We start from the raw sequence: 24,419 nt of genomic DNA, 5'->3' as shown, positions 1-24,419 counted from the left end.
ATATTTTCCATACCAACATATTCCTGAAAAATACCACAAAGTATAATTATTAGACGAAGTCAGTTCTTCAGTTCTGGAGATAGTAGTCTCTGCCTTACTAGGTCTGTCTACAACTACAGGCAGAAGGGTCTCAGTAGGCAGCGAAGTGATGAACTTTAAACTGTACTTGGGTCTCTTTGGATTATAATCTTTGGAGGATCTCAAGAGAAGCAGGTGGTTAAACAACTTTGCCATTCCCACTAATAGCCAGTACATCTGTGAATAAACAAAAGTTTGAAACCTATGGAGTCCATGGGGTCGAAATTCAAAGCAATCCAACAGGCCACAAATGCCTCCTGTCCAGTTACATCGTTTGTTCAGGGCTATCTACTGATATTCAGTGACACTTAATTGGTAACTCCTGTCCAGCTGGCAGTAGGGCTACCGCTGGAATAGCATGTAGTGAATAGGCCCTATCGCCAGGCTCTCCCAGGAACCGGCGGTAGTTCCGGTTCTGCCATGCGCCATTTCCAGTGATCGAAAATAGCTTTATTTTCTAGCACAGTGGGCGGGATTAGGTATGCCCAGCGGTAATTGGGCAGCATGCACGCTGCCCGATTACCGCCGGAGCCCTCACCGCCTCCTAAATATAAGGCGGTAACGGCTCGCCATTTAATGCCTCTATTGGAAAAATGCCCTTTTACCCTCTGCAGTATAAAAGAGTGGCAGTACACAGCATCCCATGTGCGACACCAGTGTGGGCCACCTTTTACCGCCGATTGGCAAAAGGGCCATGAAGTCATGCGTAGAAAGGGTCATGCATTATTTCTTAGTTACTTTTACCTCAAAGAACACCAGAACACTCTACCAGGCCTCTACCATTGCAGCTGGTGCATTCATGTCATGGTTTTAATCATGAGAGGCCAGGCAGACCCAGAGGTCCCACAGAACTTGCTTACCCTGCAACTCAAACTGACATGTTGATGCATCAGCCTTTATTGTAGAAACAGTAGTTGTAGAGAGATTGTTCTTCATAGCATGTCAGCATTACAAGTCTGTCAGACTTGTGAGTTCTTGTACCAAGTGGAGCACTGCTGAGCACGATGACACACCCCGTACTCTGCTTGGCAGCCGAGCAGCCCGAGGTTCATCTGCGGTGACCGCCGTTCCCTGGAGGTTGAGCCCCCAGGTGCAAGCGGCCAGCAGGACTTGAGCGGGAAGCTGATGAGGGGCGCTGAGGAACCAGCCGAAGGGGAATGGAAGGGAATGGTCCTGGTACAAGCAATGTCCAACAGGCAGGCAGCAGGCAAAAGAGTAATCCAGGTACAAGCAATGAAACGGTGTGACAAGACGGTGACCGTAAGTAGAAGGTTGCTAGGCTGTATAGAAAGGGGAGTGACCAGCAGAAGAAAAGAGGTTTTAATGCCCCTGTATAAGTCGTTGGTAAGGCCCCACCTAGGTATTGTGTTCAGTTCTGGAGGCCGTATCTTGCTAAGGATGTAAAAAGAATTGAAGTGGTGCAAAGAAAGCTATGAGAATGGTACGGGATTTGCGTTACAAGACGTATGAGTAGAGACTTGCTGACCTGAACATGTATACCTGGAGAAAAGGAGAAACAGGGGTGATATGATACAGATGTTCAAATATCTGAAAGGTATTAATCCGCAAATGAACCTTTTCCGTAGATGGAAGGGAAGGCGGTAGAACTAGAGGGCACGATACGAGATTGAAGGGAGTCAGACTCAAGAAAAACGTCAGGAAGTATTTTTTCACGGAGAGAGTGGTGGTTGCTTGGAATGCCCTCCGCGGAGGTGGTGGAGAGGAAAATGGTAACGGAATTCAAAAAGCTTGGGATAAACATAAAGGAATCCTGTTCCGAGGGAATGGATCCTCAGAAGCTTAGCTGAGATTAGGTGGCAGCAGGGTGTAGCCAGACTTCCGTGGGAGGGGGGTCCAAAGCCCGAGGGCAGGGGGCACATTTTAGCCCTCCCCGGTGCCGCCCCCCCCCCCGCCGCCATTGCCGCCCCCACGTCTTTCCGATCCCCCTCCCGCCGTGAACCCTCCCCCGCTGCCACCTACTTTCACTTTTGCTGGCGGGGGACCCCACTCCCCGCCAGCCGACGTCCTCTTCGTCCTGCTCCTGCTCTTGTTGCATGCATTGCTGACATCAGACTCAGAGAACAGAGTTCTGTTCTCTGAGTCTGACGTCGCACAGAAGTGCCCCTGCCCCCAGCGACGAGGCATCCACTTCTAAAATGAATGGTTTTGTTATATCCGGCCTCGAAGCACCGGAGCAGACAAAAAGGCTTGCTTTAAGGTAGAGAAGGCTTCTTGGGCCTCGGGAGACCAGTTCTTCATATCAGCCCCTTTCTTAGTAAGTGCGGTCAGAGGTGCAGCGATAAGGGAATATTGCTGGATGAACTGGCTCCCAAGACATTCCAACCTGTTTTTGTATGTACAGGGAACAGTTACTTTGGTCAAAGACAGAAAACTCTAAGGGTATTATCGGTCAAGAAAAACTGAAAAGCAATTTTTAAACCATCCATCACATTTGGTTCTTTGCTTTTTAATTTTACTTACACGATAATGGTATAATAGAATAGCTGTGAGATACTTTCGCATATAATAGGTAAGACAGCAATTCCATATAGTCAAAATAATGATTATACAAAGTATTATTAAAATTGGATGAAATAGCAAGTTTAATGCTTTGTTAGCTGAAGGTGAATGTCCGGTGAAAATGTCCCACCAATTATGGGTGGTAGCCTTTTGCAAGCGTGAGGAAATGTCCACAAGTGTATCTCCAGTGAGAGTTGTATCAATCTGGTGTTGAAGCAAAGTGTTATTGCGCTTTTGCAAATGTTGTAAAAGTTCCGTTTTTTTTTCTATAGCATCGTTCAAAGACTGTAGACTTAATGAAATGTTGGCTACAGTATGTCCAGTACTTGTGGATACCAATATAGGGTTAATTGTTGCTCCTTGTAACGTACAAAAGTATATAATTGTCCATGCCACCGTAAATGAGTGACGTTGGTAAAACAACCAGAAAAAGGATAAGATGAATTATATAAACGGGTTACATTGACATCGTAAGAAGCTAAACAAATGTATTGAGCACTAACTTCGACGAACATACTAAAATTAGCAGGGAGTATAGTCCAAGGGCAAACATTAATAGACTGCTGTAGAAACCAGTTCATATAAAGGCGACTGTTGTCCACAAATAGCCCCATAATGGTATGCTGGCAAAATTCTAAGTTATATTATCTGTCCCGATATAATTCCAGAAAAATGCGGTAACCAAAACTCATTACAAAAAACAATGGGCAAAATTATAAATTTACACAAGACACGTTGTTCAGTTGCATTAAAATGTACAATTTGCCCAGAACTAAAGAGGTCAGCATACTATGGTATTTGGAGTTATTAAAATCCAATTTGCGGAAGGAATCCACCGGTGAAAGATTCGCCTCCACAAATATCAGAATTAGTCATTAAATCATCCTGAGCCTTGTTCTTTTGTATGAGGGCAAATAAATGCTGCAACGTGCATGTAGTCCAATTCATAAAATATGTTATATGACATCTACTTGTAATTGGGCTATTTGAGTATAATTGAAAAGGTCTAGAAAACGTTTATCGTATTGTAAAGTCATCTGTTGTGGTTCAAACACTGTTGGCATCCACTGAGCTTGCAAAGTAATAAGCTGATTAATGTCAGTTCCAATACGCTTAGCTAAAGTCTCAGAATCAATAGCATTTATTACTCCGCACTTGCACCAAAAGCTCCCAATAATGTGTCATACCAAGCTCGTTTAACTCTACATTTGGGCAGTTGAGGAAAAGTAATATTGAAGTGAATAACATTCTTCTGATGATTTATAGCAGTATTTATACAGGTAGAAGGTACACGGACTAGGTTGTCAGTGTGTATCCCTAGGTTGTCAAGTATAGTAGCATAATCAAGCCACCAAGTACGGTTCTTGATAGGTGTAGCATTTACACAAAAAAGCCTATAGACATTTGCTAACGATAGATTGGTGGTATGAATGTCCACAATGCTTGCAGCTTTAGGGCAGCACTGTCGTATGTCTGTCTCTGGTTTAAGTGAAACTTAGCTGTGCAAGTCATATTAAATCGGCAACACCAGATCTGGGTGTTATTACTAACCCAGGCAGAAAGTAATTGTTTATCTTGTGGTTGAGCATAAGCCCATTCATATGGTTGAACTCCTTTCCATAATCGTGTCTTTGTTCCTGTGAAAGCAATGGTTACCACAGAGCACGCTCAATAAGCCATGCATGTGTAACTGTCTTGTTGTTGGATTTCACTCTGATTCTTCCACTGCCAAATCAGCTTGCCTTGTCTTTCGGGGGTAAGATGATGTCGTCCACCAGGGGTAATGGTAATACCCAAAGACACCATAAGAAGGAGGATTACACTGGCTCTTACAAGGATCTATGAATAAAACATGTTAACAGATTAGTTACTCTCTAAGATAACATTTATTCGCTGGAACATAAGTCCATTTTTCTTGCCCAGATCGGAGGATCAGGACGGTATTGTCTGCCCTTGGGCAATAATTTCAGCAGGCTGTAGGGGCCCATTTTCTTGGGTAACCCACACCTTTGCACCTGCAGACAAATGACTGGATCCAAAGCCTTTATCCCCTCGTGTGGTAAAGGTGGTGGGTGGATCCAACGTCACAATTCCAGATTGTAACACAGGTAAAATTAATAATTGAGCAGTTCTATCATTAGCCTGAATTAACATATCAGGTGGACCTTGGTTATTAAGTATAACCTTTACTTCTCCTTGATAATCTGTATCAATTATCCCTCCCAAAACCTGTATTCTTTTTACTGCCAGGCTTGAGCGGGGGGCTATCAACCCAAAATATCCGGTTGGGATAGCCACTCCTATTCCTGTGTTTATTATTTGAATATCTCTTTGTAACAATTTAACCATTTGTAGAGCATATAAATCCAGCCCTGCGGCTCCGGGAGTAGCCCTGTAGGGCATCATAGCTCCTATATCCTAACTGGCCATGCTTGGTAGTCAAGACTTGCAGATTAGGGGTAACCATTCGCATTAGGGTGTTTCTGCCTACTACTACTACTACTATTTAACATCTTCAGTCCTTCTGTGACTGTTTCTTGTGCTTGACTGCTTAAATATTTTAAATTTAAATGCTTTACTTTTTGTCTATTAGATTGTAAGCTCTTTGAGCGGGACTGTCTTTCTTCTGTCTTTGTACAGCGCTGCGTACACTTTGTAGCGCTCTAGAAATGTTAAATAGTAGGGTGTTTCTGCCTCCCCAATAGACGATTGTTAAGTATCCTTAAGGCCTCTACCAAATTTATTTTCCAATTCTTTAATGCTCCCCCTATTTTACTTATTTGTTGTTTCAACAGACCATTCATTTGTTCAATTAAACCTGCTGCCTGTGAATAATAGGGAATATGAAAAATCCAACATATATTTAGGTCTAAAGCGTATTGTTGTACCCATTGACCTCTAAAATGGGAACCATTATCTGTCTGAATTTGAAGAGGAATACCATAGTAAAGGGATATCAATTCTAAAGTTTTGGTGGTATTAATCTGGGTAGCACATCTGTAGGTATATGCAATTAAATATCCAGAATAAGTATCTACTGCTGTACATACATATTGACGTCCCTGTGAATTGGGTAAAGGTCCTATAAATCCATTTACCAAATCTGTCCAGGCAACTTTCCCCTTTGTAATTGCCCCTAGTCAGTGGGGAACAGATCTCCTAGTCTGATGCTGACAGACTGGACATTTTGCAATGACAGTTTTAATAACATCCATAGTTAAACTAATACCACGATCTGTTGCCCACCTGTAAGTGGCCTTTTCTCCCAAATGTCCACATTTTTGCGCGCCATGTCGCCAAACCTGAGCAATTATCTGGTTCTTCCAAAGTTTTACCTTGAGTGGTGTGATTTTGCTTTGTCATCAGCCACTGCGTTGTAAAGGCGTTCTAGAGTATCGCCCTGCAATGAGCATCTACATGAAAAACAGTAACATTAGTATTTTGCACATAATTCCAAATGTCTTGCCAAAATTCTTTACCCCACAATTTTTGGTATTAATTTTCCAATTGTTCTTGTATCAGGTAGGTAGCCACGTGGCTAGTCCATTTGCCACAGACCATGAGTCGGTATAAATATAACATTGTCCTAAATTCTCAGTCTTCAAAGCCATAAAGGCAGCATACAACTCCACATAGTGACTACTTGCTCCTTCGCCACTGCCTTCTAGTGAACGTTTCATTTTGGTTTTAAGCTACTGCTCTCCACATTCTCTTTCCTCCAACATACTTAGCAGAACCACCAGTAAACCAAGCATGCTGCTGCTACATTAGTTAATTGATCATAGGCTTTCCCCCACTTAACTGGGCTCTCCACCCATTACGGGGGTTCTAGCCCAGTTTGTCCTGTTTCAGGAAGGGATGCCACTTTTTCATGCAATAAGGGAATTCCTCCAATTCCTGATTTCGTTCTTTCCTGAATATACCATTTCCACTTAATTATGCTGACTTCCTGTGCATGCCCTATCCTATGGGTTTTCGGGGAACTGTGGATCCATTGCATTATTGGTATTTCAGGTCTCAGGACAACTACATGTCCAATAGTTAACTGCTCGGTATGTACTAGAGCCCAATAACATGCTAAAACTGTTTTTCAAAAGGAGTATATTTAATTCCTGCCTCTGGTAACTTGCGACTCCAAAATCCTAACGGCACTCGAGTCTTTTGTTTCTGCCAAAGGCTCCAAGTAGCATAATTTCATTCACTGAGACACAGAGCTCTACCTCTCCTGGCCGCACGGGCCACAGATCTAAAACAGTTTGTATTGCCTGCTGTGCTGCTTCAAAAGCTTGCTGTTCTCTTTCTCCCCACTCAAAATTATATTTTTTCCTAGTCACTTTATATAATGGTGCTAAAATTTGCCCCAGGTGGGGTATATGTTGTCTCCAGAAACCAAATAATCCAATAAAACGCTGTGCTTCCTTTATTATTAGGAGAACAAATTCCAAAATTTTCTGTTTAGACTTTGGCAAAATTTTTCTTAGACCATTATCCTGCTTATTTTCGAATGAGAAGGCCGGCCATCTTCCGACACAAATCAGGAGATGGCCGGCCATCTCCTGATGCCAGCCAAATCGGTATAATTGAAAGCCGATTTTGGGCCTGGCTTTCCAATTGCTTTCCGTAGCAGGGCCAGCCAAAGTTTCAAGGGGCGTGTTGGCAGTGTACCGAAGGTGACGGGGGGGTGTGATAAGAGATGGCCAGCTTCGGCCGATAATGGAAAAAAGAAGGCCGGCCCCGACGAGCATTTGTCCGACTTCACTTGGTCCATTTTTGTTCACAGACCACCTCAAAAGGGTGCCCCAACTGACCAGATGACCACCGGAGGGAATCGAGGATGACCTCCCCCTTACTCCCCCATGGTCACCAACTCCCTCCCACCCAAAAAAACACAATTTTTGGCACACTCTATGCCAGCCTCAAATGTCATACCCAGCTCCCTACAGCAGTATGCAGGTCCCTGGAGCAGTTTTAGTAATGCAGTGCACTTCAGGCAGGCGGACCCAGGCCCCATTCCCCCCCCCCCCCCCACCTGTTACACTAGTGCTGGTAAATGGGAGCTCTCCAAAACCCTCCTAAAACCCATTGTACCCACATGTAGGTGCCCCCTTTCATCCCTAAGGGCTAGGGTAGTGGTGTTCAGTTGTGGGGATTGGGTTTTGGGGGGGATTTGGGGGGCTCAGCACACAAGGGAAGGGAGCTATGCACCTGGAAGCAATTTGTGAAGTCCCTGCAGTGCCCCCTAGGGTTGCCCCGTTGGTGTCCTGGCATGTGAGGGGGACCAATGCACTACAATGCTGGCTCCTCCCACGACCAAATGCCTTGGATTTGGCAGGGTTTGAGATGGCCGCCATGAGTTTCCATTATCGACAAAACCCAATGTCGGCCATCTCTAAGGCCGCCCAAATGTTGAGATTTGGCCAGCCCGACCATATTATCGAAAGATGGCCGGCCATCTTTTTCGATAATACGTCAGAGATTCTGCTTTATGGGGGCCGGCCTTAAAGATGGCCGCCCTTATAGATGGCCGTCCCCCGTTCGATTATGCCCCTCCACGCCACTGAATGCCTAGAAATTTCACTGTTTGGGATGGCTCTTGTATCTTATCAGGATTATTTCCCAACCTTTGTCCGTTAAATGTAAAACTAAGAACTCCAGCTGAGGTCTGAACATCTTCCTGTGTTTTCCACTTTGAATCATAATATCATCAATATAATGCACAATTTGCATATGATCAGCTAACGGAAATTCATCTAAACGGTCTGCCCACCGTCCGGTGACAGATAGTGGGGACTGTGAATCCAGCCCTGTGGTAATCGGGTGCATGTATATTGCCTGCCCTGCCAACTGAAAGCAAATTGATCCCAATATTTCTCATTGACTGGCATTGTGAAAAAGGCATTAGCCAAATTTATTACAGCATACCATCTGCCAAATGTGTCTGTAGTCGCTCTATCAAAGTAATAGTATCTGGACTGCAGCAGTTAAAGCGTGGTGTAACTTTGTTTAGTTCCCTATATCCACGGTCATACGCCAGGAACCGTCACTTTTTCGGACTGGCCAAACCGAATTATTCCAATCTGTGGTGGTAGTTTTAATTACCCCCCTTCTCTATTAACTCTTTTATAGTTTTACTGATCTGAAGGTGCCCCCCCCCCCCCCCGGTATTCTATACTATTTCAAATGAATAGTCCATGTGGCTGGGGGAATCTCTATTGGGGTCATGTTCACCTTTCCCACAGAAATTGGATGAGATTGAATATAAGGTTTAACTCCAAATTAATATCTCCCATCATCTAATGTTAATGACAATCCTTTTAATATATCTATACCCAGTATATACTCAGACACAATCATAATTTTTTTTGCATACATCTAACCACATCTAAGGGCTCTGACCCTTTAAACAGGAGTCCCACCCTTCACACAAACCTGCACATTTTGACCACTCAGTGGCTATTATATCATATGGTACTGCATCCCATCCTGGGATCTCAATAACACTCTCCACTTTATTCTTCACCAATTTTTTTGCTTAAAAAAATTCCTTTCCCCTCTATGAATCCTGCTCACAGCGCCACCTACTGTATTGCTTTGGTATTGCAACCTGCTCACTTGATCGCCACAGACTGCTCAAAGAATAAAATAGTACAGATTCTTCTGGATTTGTATGGGTAAATGAAAACTCTTTAGTAGTACTTTAAAAATGGAGAGTGTATAAGTCATTATTGTTCCAAACCTACCAGATGATTAAGAAATATACACACTGACTAAGTCAGATTAGAGATATGCACACTGACCAAACCATTGCAGCGAAAGCCCAAAGTCTCCTTATGACCAGGAACAACTCCTCTGCGCAGTACGTACGTTACTCACAGGTGAGCCTCAGGGCTCCACTGCAAGAAGGCCCCCCTTTTTATTAGGCTAAAAGCTTATTTCAGAGCCAAGGAAAAGTACAGGAATGCAGTCACACGCTCTCGGTTCAGGTAAACAAATTACTGGCCAGGTGGCTTATCTCCTGACTTCGAGCGCACCCCTGCCTCCCTCCTGCACAGACTGGCTCCCAAGGCATTCCATCCTGTTTTTGTATGTACGGGGAACAGTTACGTTTGGTCAAAGACAGAACACTCTAAAGGGGTATTATCGGTCAAAGAAAAACTGATAAGCACTTTTTAAACCCATCCATCACATTGCGTTAATAGGGTAGCCCACGCTATCCAATCATCATAGACATACCTACTCTCCACCCCCAGACACGCTTCCGAGGCTGACTCACTTTGGAATCTATATTCCAGAAATAGAGTTGCAAAGGAGTAGAATGTCTTTTTATTGCTTTGGCACTAGCTACCCCACTTATGGTTCAAACCCCCACTCCTTGAGACCGCAGACAAATCACTGCCAGCCCTAGATAAATAAAAATGTTGCAAGATTCTAACACTATTAAATTTAGGGCCTCTTTTACTAAACTGCGCTAGCGATTCCTGACGTAGCAAATCAGAGAAAACCCACTCAGGGGCCCTTTTACCAAGTCGCATAAGGGCCTATGCACATCCAGCATGCGTCAAATCAGTATTACCACCCAGCTACCGCATGCCCTGGGTGGCAATTCTGAATTTGGCATTGCGCCAAAAACACGTGGTAGAACTTTTTCTCTATTTTCTACCACGTGGCACTTACCCGGCGGTAAACAGCAGTGGTGTGCTCTACATGCCTGGGTAGCACATAAGACCTTACCGCTAGATCAGTGGATGGTGGTAAGGTCTCAAGTTGAAAATGGACGCACGCTGGTTTTTATTTTGCTGCACGTTTGTTTTGGGTCCCTTAAAAAGGCCCTTTTTCCGGGACGTGGCAAAAACTGGTCGGACACACGCCCAAAAGATGAACTTTCACTGCCACTTATTGCCGTGCCTTAGTAAAAGGGACCCTCAGTTCCTATAGGCTTCCTCTCATTTGCCACGTGGGAATCGCTAGCCTTCTGTGGGGGGCATTCCCAGCAATTTATCATTCATTTATTGCAGTGGACATTTTTTTACAGCAGATTAACTATAAGTCACATTCCCTGTCCTCTTCTGCAGATAGTAGTTAACTAGAAAATTATCGTGTACTAAGGTGCCATGTTAACAGTTAGTGCATATTAATTGCTGCATTGACAGTTAGAAAACAGTGGCCTTCAGGCTCCATTGCCCTAGGTACAACCTAGATTTAAGCTCTCTGGGGCAGAGAACTAACTCCTGAACCTGATTGTAACTGCCTTAAGCCGGATTTGAAAAGGTGAATAAATAAATCCAATTTACTTTTATTTTTAGGAGCCGGAAAAGAATATTAATATTAAAACTGAATTTTCTTCCATATTTGTCAGGAACATACGCATAGGTTGGAGGGTGGTGTTGCTTAGCAGCCTGCAAAAGGTTTTTCTTTTTTCCCCGTCTCCTGATACTAATCTTACCATCTGTCAAATTATCATTTCAAAACTTCCTTTAAATTAAAAAAAAAAAACATTATTCACATTTTTGATGGAAGCACAGAAACAGGAAGGAAAGATTCAGATCTGCAGAGAGAGAAAAAAAAACAAATTGGTTACTTGTTGAGGCATAATACTTCCAAATAATCATTTAACAAGCATATGAGTTTTAAGATCAAACAACGTTTCCACTATTAAGTCATCTAAAAGAACAGTCTAGTTCTTTAAGAATCAATGAGCAAAATCAAGTAAAACTAAATAGATTTTCTTTTGTTTTTTAATTTTTTTACAGATAGGACAGTGTCTATATAAACTAATCTACTGATAATTCAGGTACGAAGTGTTAGTTCTAAGGGGTATGTTTACTAAGGCGTTTTAGCATTTCTAATGCGCCTTTAAAATTAAGGCGTGTTAAACGCTAACGCACCTATACATTTCTATGAGCGTGTTAGCATTTAACGCACGTAAACCATATACATGCGTTAAAAACACTAATGCACCTACAGCCCACCTTAATACATAAGTACATAAGCACTGCCAAGCTGGGAAAAGACCAAAGGTCCATCAAGCCCAGCACTCTGTCTCCGACAGTGGCCAATCCAGGCCCCAAGAACCTGGCAAACCCCAGAATTTAATAACGATCAATGGACTTTTCCTTCAGGAATCTGTCCAGACCCCCTAGATGTGAGTTTGCAAGGTAAGCAATTCACACAGAAAGGCAACTTCAGAAGGTGATTGGAGGGAATGAGACAACAGTACAGGAGACAAAGGGAAAGAGGGAACCAAAAAGAATTGGGACAAACATCTGATGGTCCAGTCAGAAAAAACTTCAATATTTCTCACATCCAAGCAAATGTTATTATATAATAGCAAATGTGAATTTAATCAATAGAGATATAGAGTCTTAGAACAAGATATTAGTAAGTCTCAAAAATAATTTTAGACAATCAATTCAAGTTTATTAATGAGCAAATATTTACATATATCTGGGTCCTTTGATTCTAGAGTGTATAGCTCCACTTTTCACTAAAACTCCATATTTCAAAACTTGTTAATGGAAATTCTATTTAAAAAAAAAACATTAATCCAAGGAAAATCATTTTAAAGAGTATACGTCAAGTCAGAGAGAGCATATGACTTACATGATGGTAACTTTCTTTAATGGATAGGAAATCAGTTCATATTTGTCCCCAGAAACGATTTTTACCTCCCAGCCTTTTCATGGCTTTCTTTACCTCCTCGCTTCTGAGAGTATAAATGCAGGGGTTTAGCAAAGGGGTCACGATGGTGTAAAAAACGGAAACCTTTTTGTCTGCTGCAAATACCACCGACGGTCTCATGTAGAGGAAGATGCAGGGGCCGAAAAACAAAATGACCACCAGGAAGTGGGAGGCACAGGTGGAGAAGGCTTTCCGCCTTCCCTCAACTGAGCGAATTTTTAAGATAGTGGAGATGATGTATACATAAGATATGAACACCCCAAAAAACAAATCAGAGCTAAGGTTCCGCTGTTGGCCATATCTGCAACCTCACTGATAAAGGTATCGGAGCAAGCCAACAAAGATAAGGTGTGGGAGTCACAAAAAAGTGATCTAACTCGTTGGGACCACAGAAGGATAGCTGAGCTATTGGAAATGATTGCCCACAGGCATGAGTGAAGCCACCTAACCATGTAAAAACCACTAGAAGAAGACAAACTCTTCTATTCATTATTGTGGTATAACGCAAAGGATGGCAGATAGCAACGTAACGGTCATAAGCCATCAAGGTCAGGTGAAGGCCTTCTGCACTCCCAATGAAATGCACAAAGAAAAATTGAGTAACACAGTCGTTGAAAGAGATAGTTTTGCTCTGTGAGAGAAAGTTAACTAGGGTTCTTGGGACAGTGACTGTAGAAAAGGACAAATCTAAGAAAGACAGGTTGCTGAGGAAGAAATACATGGGAGTGTGCAGGTGAGAGTCCACATAGATGGTTAACACAACGAGAAAATTCCCAGTCACGGTGAGCAGATAAACCACTAGAACAGCACAAAGTATACTATCTGTAGGTCTGGATTGCCCGAAAGTCCAAGGAGGATGAACTGTGTGACTCTGGTTTCATTCCTGACTGCCATTCCTTCTACTTTACCAACTGTAGGGAAACAGAAACACAAGAGACAATAGACAGAATACATAAAATGAAGCAGATGATCAGAGAACATTGAGATTCTTTACAAGGACGTCCTGAGCTGTTGTGCCCTTTCAAAATCCAGACTGAAAACTTACTTTTTATGTTATCTTGGTAATCAATAGAAATAGAATAAAAGAAAAAAGAAAATAAGATGATACCTTTTTTATTGGACTAACTTAATACATTTTTTCATCAGCTTTCGAAGGTAGCCCTTCTTCATCAGATCAGAAATAAGCAAATTTTGATCAGTAACAGCATATAAGTGAAACATCGAAGTATTTCAGTGACAGTCTGAAAGGATGAGGGAAGGGAGGGTTAGGTGAGAGACAGGGAGGGCTGAGAGGACTTTTCCCACATATTATTATTATTAGCATTTGTATAGCGCTACCAGACGCACGCAGCGCTGAACACCTGGCACAGAGAGACAGTCCCTGCTCAATAGAGCTTACAATCTAAAAATACAGACAGACAAGACAATTAAGGGCGAGGGAAGTACTGGGTGAGAAGGAACAAGGGGAGGGTAATTGAGTAGAATCTAGGAGCCAAAACCAGCAGTGAAAAGGTGGGTTTTCAGCAAAGATTTGAAAACAGGTAGAGATGGAGCTAGGCGTACAGGCTCAGGAAGTCCATTCCAGGCATAAGGTGCCGCGAGGGAAAAGGAACGAAGTCTGGAGTTAGCAGTGGAGGAGAAGGGGGGCGACAAGAGAGATTTGTCCAGTGAGCGGAGTTCACGGGGAGGAATGTAGGGAGAGATGAGAGTGGAGAGGTAATGGGGGCTGCAGAATGGATGCATTTAAAGGTCAGTAAGAGAAGTTTGAACTGTATGCGGAAGCGGAGAGGGAGCCAGTGAAGTGACTTGAGGAGTGGGCTAGTGTGGGTATAATGATTTGGCGGAAAATATGTCATGCTGCAGAATTATGGACAGACTGGAGAGGAGAGAGATGGCTGAGTGGAAGACCAGTGAGAAGTAGATAAATTCTACTCACATAAATTCACATAAATTCTACTCACCGTCTGCTGCTCACTGACTTTCCCTCTTATTCAAGCACAGTTCATCAGTTCAATCAAGATGTTATTTTATTACATGGATATAACCATCAGTGAAACGTTTTATCATCTCACAATACTTCTAGGGATTGGCATTACAACTTGACAACTTGACAATTGCTTTCCAATTCTTCCAATTCAAACTTGATGGTCTATTCAAGGTTTGATTGGTAAAGATTGTTCTCTTCAGATATATTAAAGAAAGAGCTGGAAAGAGACCATGAGTTACAGCAAGGGAAGTGAGACAACGAGAACTAAGGTGAACAAGACAGGAGATGAATGTAAACTCAAATGGCAGAAACGTCTGCAACTAGTTAAGGGTCATAACATATTTTTTATCCTGAACCTGAATAGATATTTCTTTGCTGTTTCCCAGCTTTACCCACTAAGTAAAGTATATTCACAGAATGAAATTTTGAACACTTATGTTAAAAGACTGAAAATTATAAAGTGGATAATAATAGAGATAGATACTTACAGCAAATTATAGAGAGAGATCATCAGATAAATGGATGATATTTTCCATACCAAACATATTCCTGAAAAATACCACAAAGTATAATTATTAGACGAAGTCAGTTCTTCAGTTCTGGAGAATAGGTAGTCTCTGCCTTACTAGGTCTGTCTACAACTACAGGCAGAAGGGTCTCAGTAGGCAGCGAAGTGATGAACTTTAAACTGTACTTGGGTCTCTATGGATTATAATCTTTGGAGGATCTCAAGAGAAGCAGGTGGTTAAACAACTTTGCCATTCCACTAATAGCCAGTACATCTGTGAAGAAACAAAAGTTTGAAACCTATGGAGTCCATGGGTCAAATTCAAAGCAATCTAACAGGCCACAAATGCCTCCTGTCCAGTTACATCGTTTGTTCAGGGCTATCTACTAATATTCAGTGGCTGTTAATCATAATTAAAAAGGCCACAAATGTCTCCTGTCCAACTAGCAGTAGGGCTACCGCTGGAATAGCATATAGTGAATTGGCCGTATCGCCAGGCTCTCCCGGGAACCCGGCGGTAGTTCCGGTTCTGCCATGCGCCATTTCCAGTGATCGAAAATAGCTTTTATTTTCTAGCACCAGTGGCGGGGATTAGGTATGCCCAGCGGTAATCGGGCAGCATGCACGCTGCCCGATTACCGCCGGAGCCCTCACCGCCTCCTAAGTAGAAGGCGGTAACGGCTCGCCATTTAATACCTTTATTGGAAAAATGCCCTTTTACCCTCTGCAGTAAAAGGTGGCCTCAGTACACAGCGATCCCATGTGCTGACACCACCGCGGGCCACCTTTTACAGCCGATTGGCAAAAGGGCCATGAAGTCATGCGTAGAAAAGGGACATGCATTATTTCTTAGTTACTTTTACCTCAAAGGAACCCCAGGATACTCTGCCAGGCCTCTACCGTTGCAGCTGGTGCATTGATTTCATGGTTTTAATCATGAGAGGCCAGGCAGACCCAGAGGTCCCACAGAACTTGCTTACCCTGCAACTCAAACTGACATGTTGATGCATCAGCCTTTATTGTAGAAACACTAGTTGTAGAGAGATCGTTCTTCATAGCATGTCAGCATTACGAGTCACAGTCTATTCATTATCATTTAAAATCTCCACTTCCCAAGCTGCAAAGGACTCAAATACAAATCAACTTCCGCATCTAGTTTTTCGTACATCAGCATACAACTATGGAACGCACTACCAAAGTCTTGAAAACCATATACGGCCACTTACACTTCAGAAAATCACATAAGATCCACCTGTTTAAAAAGGCATACCCTACCGACCCAACATAAACGCCTAATCTCAGCGACACAACAACACTAAAGTTCGTAATGGCCATCACACAACTCTTCCACAGTACGATACCTTCATGTGGTCCTACAACATGAACCTTATCCTTCCACAACATCACCTTGTATTTGTTTACTCCGGAGTCTGCAAACAGCTCTCCAGCACTATGTAAGCCACATTGAGCCTGCAAATAGGTAGGAAAATGTGGGATACAAATGTAACAAATAAATAAATTAACAGGTCATAATAATTCATCAGAAGTATATTTAGGCGCACGCCCATTCCAACCCTCTTTCCTCCTGTCTGTGGTCCCAACTCCCAAATATGGGCACTGCATCCCAGCCCCAGGAAATATTCCTTCTAAGGTGCTGACTGAGTTTCTTTTTTGGCACCAAATCTGACCCGAAATCCAGATTCGGGTAAACCAAAACTCCCCTCTCCCCAGCATTCCCCTATCCTCCTCCCACTCAACACTGGTAGGCCCTTCCCAGGCTTATCTTAGGAAGCCCTAGTAGTCTACTGGACTGCTTTCTGGCTATGGGCTGAGGGAGGGGGGGGCTTTGTCGTGGGAGGTGGGAGAAGGCTCAAGTTTGTTTTAAAAAATTTATATGGGTGCCAGCAATGTTTAGTGGAGGAAAAAGCCAAAGAATGTTATTGAATAGACAAGGGAATACAGTATTTCTAGGATGGGCAGGACAAACTGCTTGTTCTTTTGGCGCTGTCGGTGACAGGGTGCTGGGCTCAATGGACCCTTGGTCTGTCCCAGCATGGCGATGCTTATGTACTTATGTACTTAAGTGCCAGCACTCGCATTATGAAAAGGAGCCGCCCACCAACCGAACTTCCAGAGCTCACCACAATTGTAGAGAGTGGTTAGGTCAAAAGCTTTTATTATCAGGCCAATAACAGCTGTCTCAAACTTCAGTACACAGGTTATCTCCAAACAAACAAGTTCCAACCAAAAACAGGTTTCCCACCAATCAGGGTTTTTCCAGACCAAGGCAGGTTTTCAAAGTCAGGCTTTCTATAAATCAGGCTTCCAGTAAGCAGGTAAATAAAACAGGCTTCCAGTGAAGCAGGTTACTCTCACCTCTTAACACCACTTCCAAACCCTCAGGAGCTGGCCATCCCTGCCTTGGAAACTCTCCCACTCCATAGAGGCTTCTCCCTCCTCCTGGGATTCCTCTCCCCCTCCTTCCATATAATCCGTCCAATCCTCTTCTTCCCTCTCCATAGGCCCCTCTCTATTCCAGCTGGGCCTCATGGTATATTGATTGCGTATCCAGGGGAACTGAGCTTCTTCCCTCCGCCTCCCCCTAGTGGGTGACGAAATTATAGGCTCAGCCTGCTATCCCCCTGGCTCCCTCTGCTGGAGCTGGGAGTCCATTCCCTTGTCTCCAGACTACTCTCTGCCTCCCTCCTTGCAATGGCTTCTGGTACTTGTATTTCAGGGTCTAACTGCTTCATCCTAGCCGCCCTGGCGGTAGCCTTGTCACAGCACGCTGAGCAGCCTAATTGAGGACAACTCTTGTGCTGTCCAAAATTTAGGCTGCTTAGCTATGCATAAACCACGGCTCTTCCCTAACGCTGCCCCACGCCTGACCTGCCCAGTATGTCAATAATAGTTGCAGTATTTTAAAAATATACATCTACATCTCAAGTCACCGCATTTTCAACTTACCAAACTGTAACGTTACTTAAAATACACTTTTTTTTTTCTGTTGCCAGTGATGTTTTATTTCTTGACTAGGGTTTCAGATATGGTGATTATTGTTTAAAGTTCTGTATGTTCTCGTTGTGGATGCTTTCTTTACTATCTTAATGGAATTCCATCTATTTTCGTTTTCCTTTGTTTAAATTGTTTTATTTATATTTTAGCTTTAGTAAACCACCCTCACCTGTCTATTCAGATAGGGCGGTATAACAAATTTTAATAAACATGTAATATCAAAATGCATGAACTCAGCTCTTCTCCCTTGTTGAACAATGAACTGCTGGTCATCCATAGGATGTGTTGTACCTACTATGGCTATACTTCCTTCTCCACTTTGTAACTTTCCACTACCAGATACCAACACGTTTACCATATTTTGTAAATTTGTCCTCTGCCCTCAGGCTGTGTCTCCATCTTGTCACTAAAACGTTCATCATATGGAAGCCAAGCAAGCCCCCAAATTCCTTATAAACGCCAACGATGATATCTAGATATGAAACCATAGGATCTATCTGTCCGGGATGCTTGCGGCACATAATGGTCATCATTCTGGTGTTAGAAAGGACCCAGTTGATGCCTGTTGTACCCTTGCAGTGAATCACCCTGACTTGCCCAATGGGGAATTCCTACGCCTGAGAATACGGGCGGTTCTTGTAACAGTCTTTGTAACGCCTAACATCTAGTAGCGTAAAGCCATTAAATTATTTATTTATTTATGTATTTATTTGCACATTCATACCCCACGTTTGCCCCACAGTCTTGCAGGCTCAATGTGGCTTACAATGTACTGATAGGCTATCGCCAGATCAGAGGTGATACGGTTACAATTAAATTAGATAGAATAGAAGAAACAGGGAAAGGAGAAGAGAGTCTAAAATGGTTCGAAGAAATGTCATTAGGATGGACTTCAGGTTTACATAAAATACTCTTGCTTCAGTCCTTTGGTTCTCAAAGATTGGAGGTACATTCTCCCACAGTTCTGCCACCTCCTGCAGATTCCCAGAGGCCAGGACATTGGGAGGATGTGGAGAATAGAGGAGCGGGAAGAATCGGATAAAGAGGAATAAGAGCACGATACTTTTCATTCACTGGTTCTTTCCTTATTAATCACCAAACTCGACCTACTGCAATATTGTTTACTTGGGCTTCTCTCACGCAAGAAACTCCAATCCATGTCTTCCCCCTGCTCCAAAAATTTCTCTAGCTTTCCAATGAAAAACATGTCTTATTTAAGTTGCTCTTCCTCACCTTCAAGGCCCACAGACTCTGACTCTCAATCTATCTCACGATGTTAACCATCCCATATTCCCCTATGCCTCTCCTCCACTCCATCACTGATCACCAACTAGTCCCTCCCCAATGCTACATCATGGCCCCTGCTCGTTGGAATTCACTTTCTCTCACTATCCCTTCTGAACCGTCTTTCAAAAAGTTTAAAGCAGCTTTGAAAACCTGGCTTCTTACACAGGCATTTCATTTTGACTGATTGAGGGGTGGAGAGACTTCATTCAGACTCACTGTTTCCCTTTCTCCCTCACCCTGTCTTGACCACCACTCCCCATCCCTTTCTTCTCTCCCCAATCCTGTTTACTCGTGCTACTGTCTAACAAAGGTTTGACTAGTCTGGTGTGAATGAAAGTACTTTCCTGTCCGAGCATTGTAGCTCCTTTTCCTAAACATTTTATTTATTTTTTTTAAATATAAACCACCCAGTGGTGGTGACGGTTAGCTTAGCAGAGTTTAAAAAGGGGTTGGACGGTTTCCTAAAGGACAAGTCCATAAACCGCTACTAAATGGACTTGGGAAAAATCCACAATTCCAGGAATAACATGTATAGAATGTTTGTACATTTGGGAAGCTTGCCAGGTGCCCTTGGCCTGGATTGGCCGCTGTCGTGGACAGGATGCTGGGCTCGATGGACCCTTGGTCTTTTCCCAGTATGGCATTACTTATGTACCCAGATCTACGAGTTCAGCTTGGGCAGTAAAGTAAGTTTTAATAAAATATAAACTGTGTTTACTAATTTTTTTGGAATGGGAGAGCATGTCCTAGATCAGAGGGGTTGGAGGAACTTTCTGGGAGATAGGGGATTTTGACCAATGTGGGCTGGGAGGTGGGAGAAGGCATGGGGGGGGCTGCATCGGGGGTAGGGAAAATCATGGGAGCTACAAATAAATAAAGTTATACAGGTCCTGGCTAACATTCAGCTGTGACCCTTATGAATACCATCCTAAATACCAGACAAGGAAACCGATACTAGGAATAGACAAAATGAACTTTCAATACCTCACTACTTCACCTACACTGCCAATTACTGAACTTTAATGTAATACCACTTGAATTCTTACACCGGAAAAAACTTAACACTTGACTGCTTAATTTACTTTGTCATGTACGAACTTTACTACAATACCACTATGTATTTCTTGATCCGGAACTGGCGATCGCCATTACAGTACAATGTAAGCCACATTGAGCCTGCAAATAGGTGGGGAAATGTGGGATACAAATGCAATAAATAAATAAATATTGGCTGGGACCCATATAAGCTCCGGTGGCTTCCTTGGCTTACATTAGCCCCAGATACTCAGTACCAGTGCCCAGACTATCTGGACCTACTTCTACCCCTGGCTCTCAGCATTTTAAAAAATGTTGACCATCATGGACTGAATATGGGCTGTACATTGTTTAAGCAAGGCTTTCAGGTGACCACTGGGGATCTGAATCCTAAACTCTACTTTCTGTCTAACTTGGATGGACTATTCGTGTTTAAGACAGTGCATTAGTGTTTCACTGATAACGTCCTTGGCTGAATATTGCTTTCCTGTTGATCTTTGCAGTTCGTTTCTTCTTTCTTATTTCAAGGTTTCTTTTACAAAGCCGCACTATCAATTCCTGCTCGGTAAATGAGAGGGAGCCTATTCAGTTCCTATGGGCTTCTTCTCATTTGCCACGTGGAAATCGCTAGCGTGGCTTTGTTAAAAAAAAAAGCCTTAAGGGGCCCTTTTATAAAGCGGCGTAAGCCCAACGCGGGCCTGGCGGTATCAGTACCAAAATACAGAAGCCACAAAAGCAAAGCGCAAAATGCTACAACTACTAAGCAAATAAAACTAATGACTTGTAATTTAAGACTTATTTATTTTACATCATGTTTTAAAATACAGGTAATGTTTGCAGCTTTTATTTTAATGAAAGTATAGGACCACCGCTGATTTTCCAAGTCACTGAACAAAATTTACACAACCACACTGGATTTAAAAATAAGAAAAGTTGTCATAACCTTATGAACTAACAATTTATTTATTTATTTTATTTATTTGTTACATTTATATCCCACATTTTCCCACCTATTTGTAGGCTCAATGTGGCTTACATAGTACCGGAGAGGCGTTACAGACTCCGGTGTGAACAAATACAGGGTGATGTTCTGGTAAGATCAAGTTAACGTGGCACAGCCACATTAGGGAATCGGAGAACGGAAGAGTTGTGTTATGTCCATTACGTGCTTTAGTTTGGTTGTGTTGCAGAGATTAGGCATTTAAGTTGGATCGGTAGGGTATGCCTTTTTAAACAGGTTGGTTTTTAGTGATTTCCGGGATTTTAGGTGGTTGTACGTCGTCTTCAAGGCTTTTGGTAATGCGTTCCACAGTTGTGTGCTTATGTAGGAAAAACTAGATGCGTAAGTTGTTTTGTATTTACGTCCTTTGCAGCTTGGGTAGTGCAGATTTAGATAACATCGTGTTGATTCGGATGTATTTCTAATTGGTAAGTCGATCGAGTCTGTCATGTAACTCGAAGCATCTCCGTAGATGATTTTGTGAACCAGAGTGCAGATTTTGAAGGCGATGCGTTCTTTGATTGGGAGCCAGTGTGGTTTGTAGAATTTTAAAGAATTCAACATAAATAAGCAAAAAAAAAAGTGAAAAACATAAAACCCTTTGTCAGTGGCGTAGCAAGGGCGGGACGGTGTGGGCGATCAACCCCGGGTGCACGCCGCTGGGGGGTGTCGGCTCTGCTGGTTCCCTGCTCCCTCTGCCCCAGAACTGACACCCCCCCCCCCCCAGCGGCGTGCACACAGTAGGCAAGAGTGCACTCGGGGGGGGGGGCTTGGGTGATGCGCTGAGGGGGGGGGTTGATGCACTGAGGGGGGGTTTCATGCTGCACCCAGGGGGGGTGCGTAGCGGCGAACCGCCCCGGGTAGCAGCCGCCCTCGCTACGCCACTGCCCTCTGTTTACTAAGTTGCACTAGGGACTGCCGTGTGCTAATGAATGGGCTTTGAATGGGCTGCGTCAGTATTGCCGCACAGAATCCACTAGTGCGGCTTAGTAATCAGGGGGGAAAGTAATGGGGTCAATAGTCATAACCCAGTTAAATCACCACTGAATATCAACTAACCTCCAAAATGATTGCCAGCCATTTTGTGGGTAATCTGGAGGCGGAGTCAACACTTATGCGGTTAATGCTATATTCAGATCTTAACCACATAAGTTAACCGGACAAATAGGACCATATAAAACAGTCCTAGCTATGAAAAAACATTCCCTGATGGATTTCAGAAAGAAAATAACACTAGCTCTGAACGAGGATGAACAAAACTGGCAGAGATTTATTCTAGTTAAAGGATGATTGTAACAAAAAAAAAATAACCAATGGATAATATATCTCAAGAATCCATACAGTGAGCTCAAAATCGAGCAATATTATATCAATAACAGATGCTCCTTTAGAGTTTACTGAGTTCTACCTTCTAAAAATAAACAGCTACATTCAAGCCAATATTTCTCATTATTTTTCTTCTGAAAACAGGGTTTATGCATCCCCTGAGGAAATACTTTCCTGCTGTTTAGTCTCTTCATGGCTGTTTTCACTTCCTCATTTCTCAGAGTGTATATAACGGGATTTAACAAAGGGGTCAGGATGGTGTAAAAAATGGAGACCATCTTATCAGCTGAAAATGTCACTGAAGGTCTCAGGTAAATGAAGACACAGGGACCAAAGAACAAAGTGACCACCATGAGGTGAGAAGCACAAGTGGAAAAGGCTTTGCGCCTTCCCTCAGCAGATCGAATCTTTAAGATGGTGGAGATGATACCTATGTAAGATAAAAGTAGCACCAGGAAGCAAGTTAAGGATATCATTCCACTGTTGGCAATGATCATGGTTTCAATCGCAAAAATGTTAGAGCAAGCCAACACTGATAACGGATGAACGTCACAAAAAAAATGGTTTATTTCATTCGGACCACAGAAAGGCAGTTGATACGTTAAAAATGCCTGTGTGAATGAGTGGACAAAGCCAGCTACCCAAGTAGAGGCAACCAGTTGGAAACATACAGTCCTGTTCATTATGGTGGTGTAACGCAAAGGATTGCAGATGGCAACATAGCGATCGTAGGCCATCAGCGTCAACAGAAAGCACTCTGTGCCCCCAAAGAAGTGCAGAAAAAATAATTGGGCAATACAGTCGTTGAACGAGATGGCTTTGTTCTCCGAGATGAGGCTAAGTAGAGTTTTGGGAACAGTAACAGTCGAATAGCATAAATCCAAAAAAGACATGTTACTGAGGAAGAAGTACATGGGAGAGTGCAGACGAGGGTCTACCTTGATGGTCACCATGATGAGAAGATTCCCAGCTACAGTGAGCAGATAGAGAGGCAGGAACACCATGAAGAATACGATCTGCAATTCTGGAGTGTCCGAAAGTCCCAAAAGGGTGAATTCTATGACTTTAGTCTCATTTCCAACTGCCATTTATCACACTTTATTGGATTGTGCCTGGAAATAAGAAAACACTATGAAATAAATGATTCTCGGAACAGCACTTCCATTAATAGGTTGTAGCGATAATTTGGAAGGATGATAAAGATAATCAACACTGTTAAGCCTCTTCTTTGCCTCTCATTAGTCTGTCTGTCTGAATCCACTGAACGTTATTCTGTTACATATATGTACCTATTCTTAGAGATCAAACAGCAAAACAGAAAAGTACCAGGAGCCTTCAAAAAAAGGGGGAATAAAACCTTTAATCATGTGTTTTGAGGAACAAATCTTTGAATGGACCTGACACGGTCCATGTTTCGGCACTCAGCACCTGTGTCAGGGGTCTCTCAGGACTACCAGGCTTGAAGGCAGACTTCCAAGAGAACACAGCATAAGGAGAAAGCTGCAGCTATTCTTAGAGATATCTGTTAAGCACGCCTAATAGTGCCCAACCCTAGATCATCTGCTGGAACTACCTTAGGGGCCTTTTTACGAAGCGGCAGTAAGCCCAACGCCAGCTTAACACTTGCTAAACAGGAAGTACTGCTGGGCTACCGTACTTCCCACCCCTAGCGCATCGTCATATCCGATGCCACAAAAATATATTTATTTTTGTAGCGCCGGCTTGTACCCGGTGGTAATCGGTCAGTGCCTCAAACTGCCTGGTTACCGCCGGATTAGTGCAGGAGCCCTTACCACCACTTCAATGGGTGGTAGTAAGGGCTTCCCCCTCCCAAAATGGCCTCATGACAAGTGCTTTACTTGTCGCGTGGCCATTTCCTGCAGGACAGAGAGACTTCCCTTTTACCTGCCGCGATAAAAGGGGATCTTGGCGCGAGTGAAAAACCCTCGCCAATGTATCTTATACGTTTACTGAAGCTTGCTGTA

The 24,419-nt window shown here is 43.1% G+C and overlaps 1 protein-coding gene across 1 annotated transcript; it reads right to left on the bottom strand.

Moving 5' to 3' along the window:
• Positions 1–4,306: 4,306 nt before the first annotated feature.
• Positions 4,307–23,522, bottom strand: LOC115457242. The gene is given in 6 exon segments (XM_030186665.1): positions 4,307–4,437; positions 12,264–12,536; positions 12,539–12,640; positions 12,643–13,077; positions 13,080–13,187; positions 22,517–23,522. Coding segments are annotated over 6 exon segments (2,055 nt in total).
• Positions 23,523–24,419: the final 897 nt, after the last annotated feature.

The sequence above is a fragment of the Microcaecilia unicolor genome, chromosome 14 (assembly GCF_901765095.1).
Source record: "Microcaecilia unicolor chromosome 14, aMicUni1.1, whole genome shotgun sequence".
Lineage (NCBI taxonomy): Eukaryota > Metazoa > Chordata > Amphibia > Gymnophiona > Siphonopidae > Microcaecilia > Microcaecilia unicolor.
This window is presented reverse-complemented; position numbering and strand designations above follow the sequence as displayed.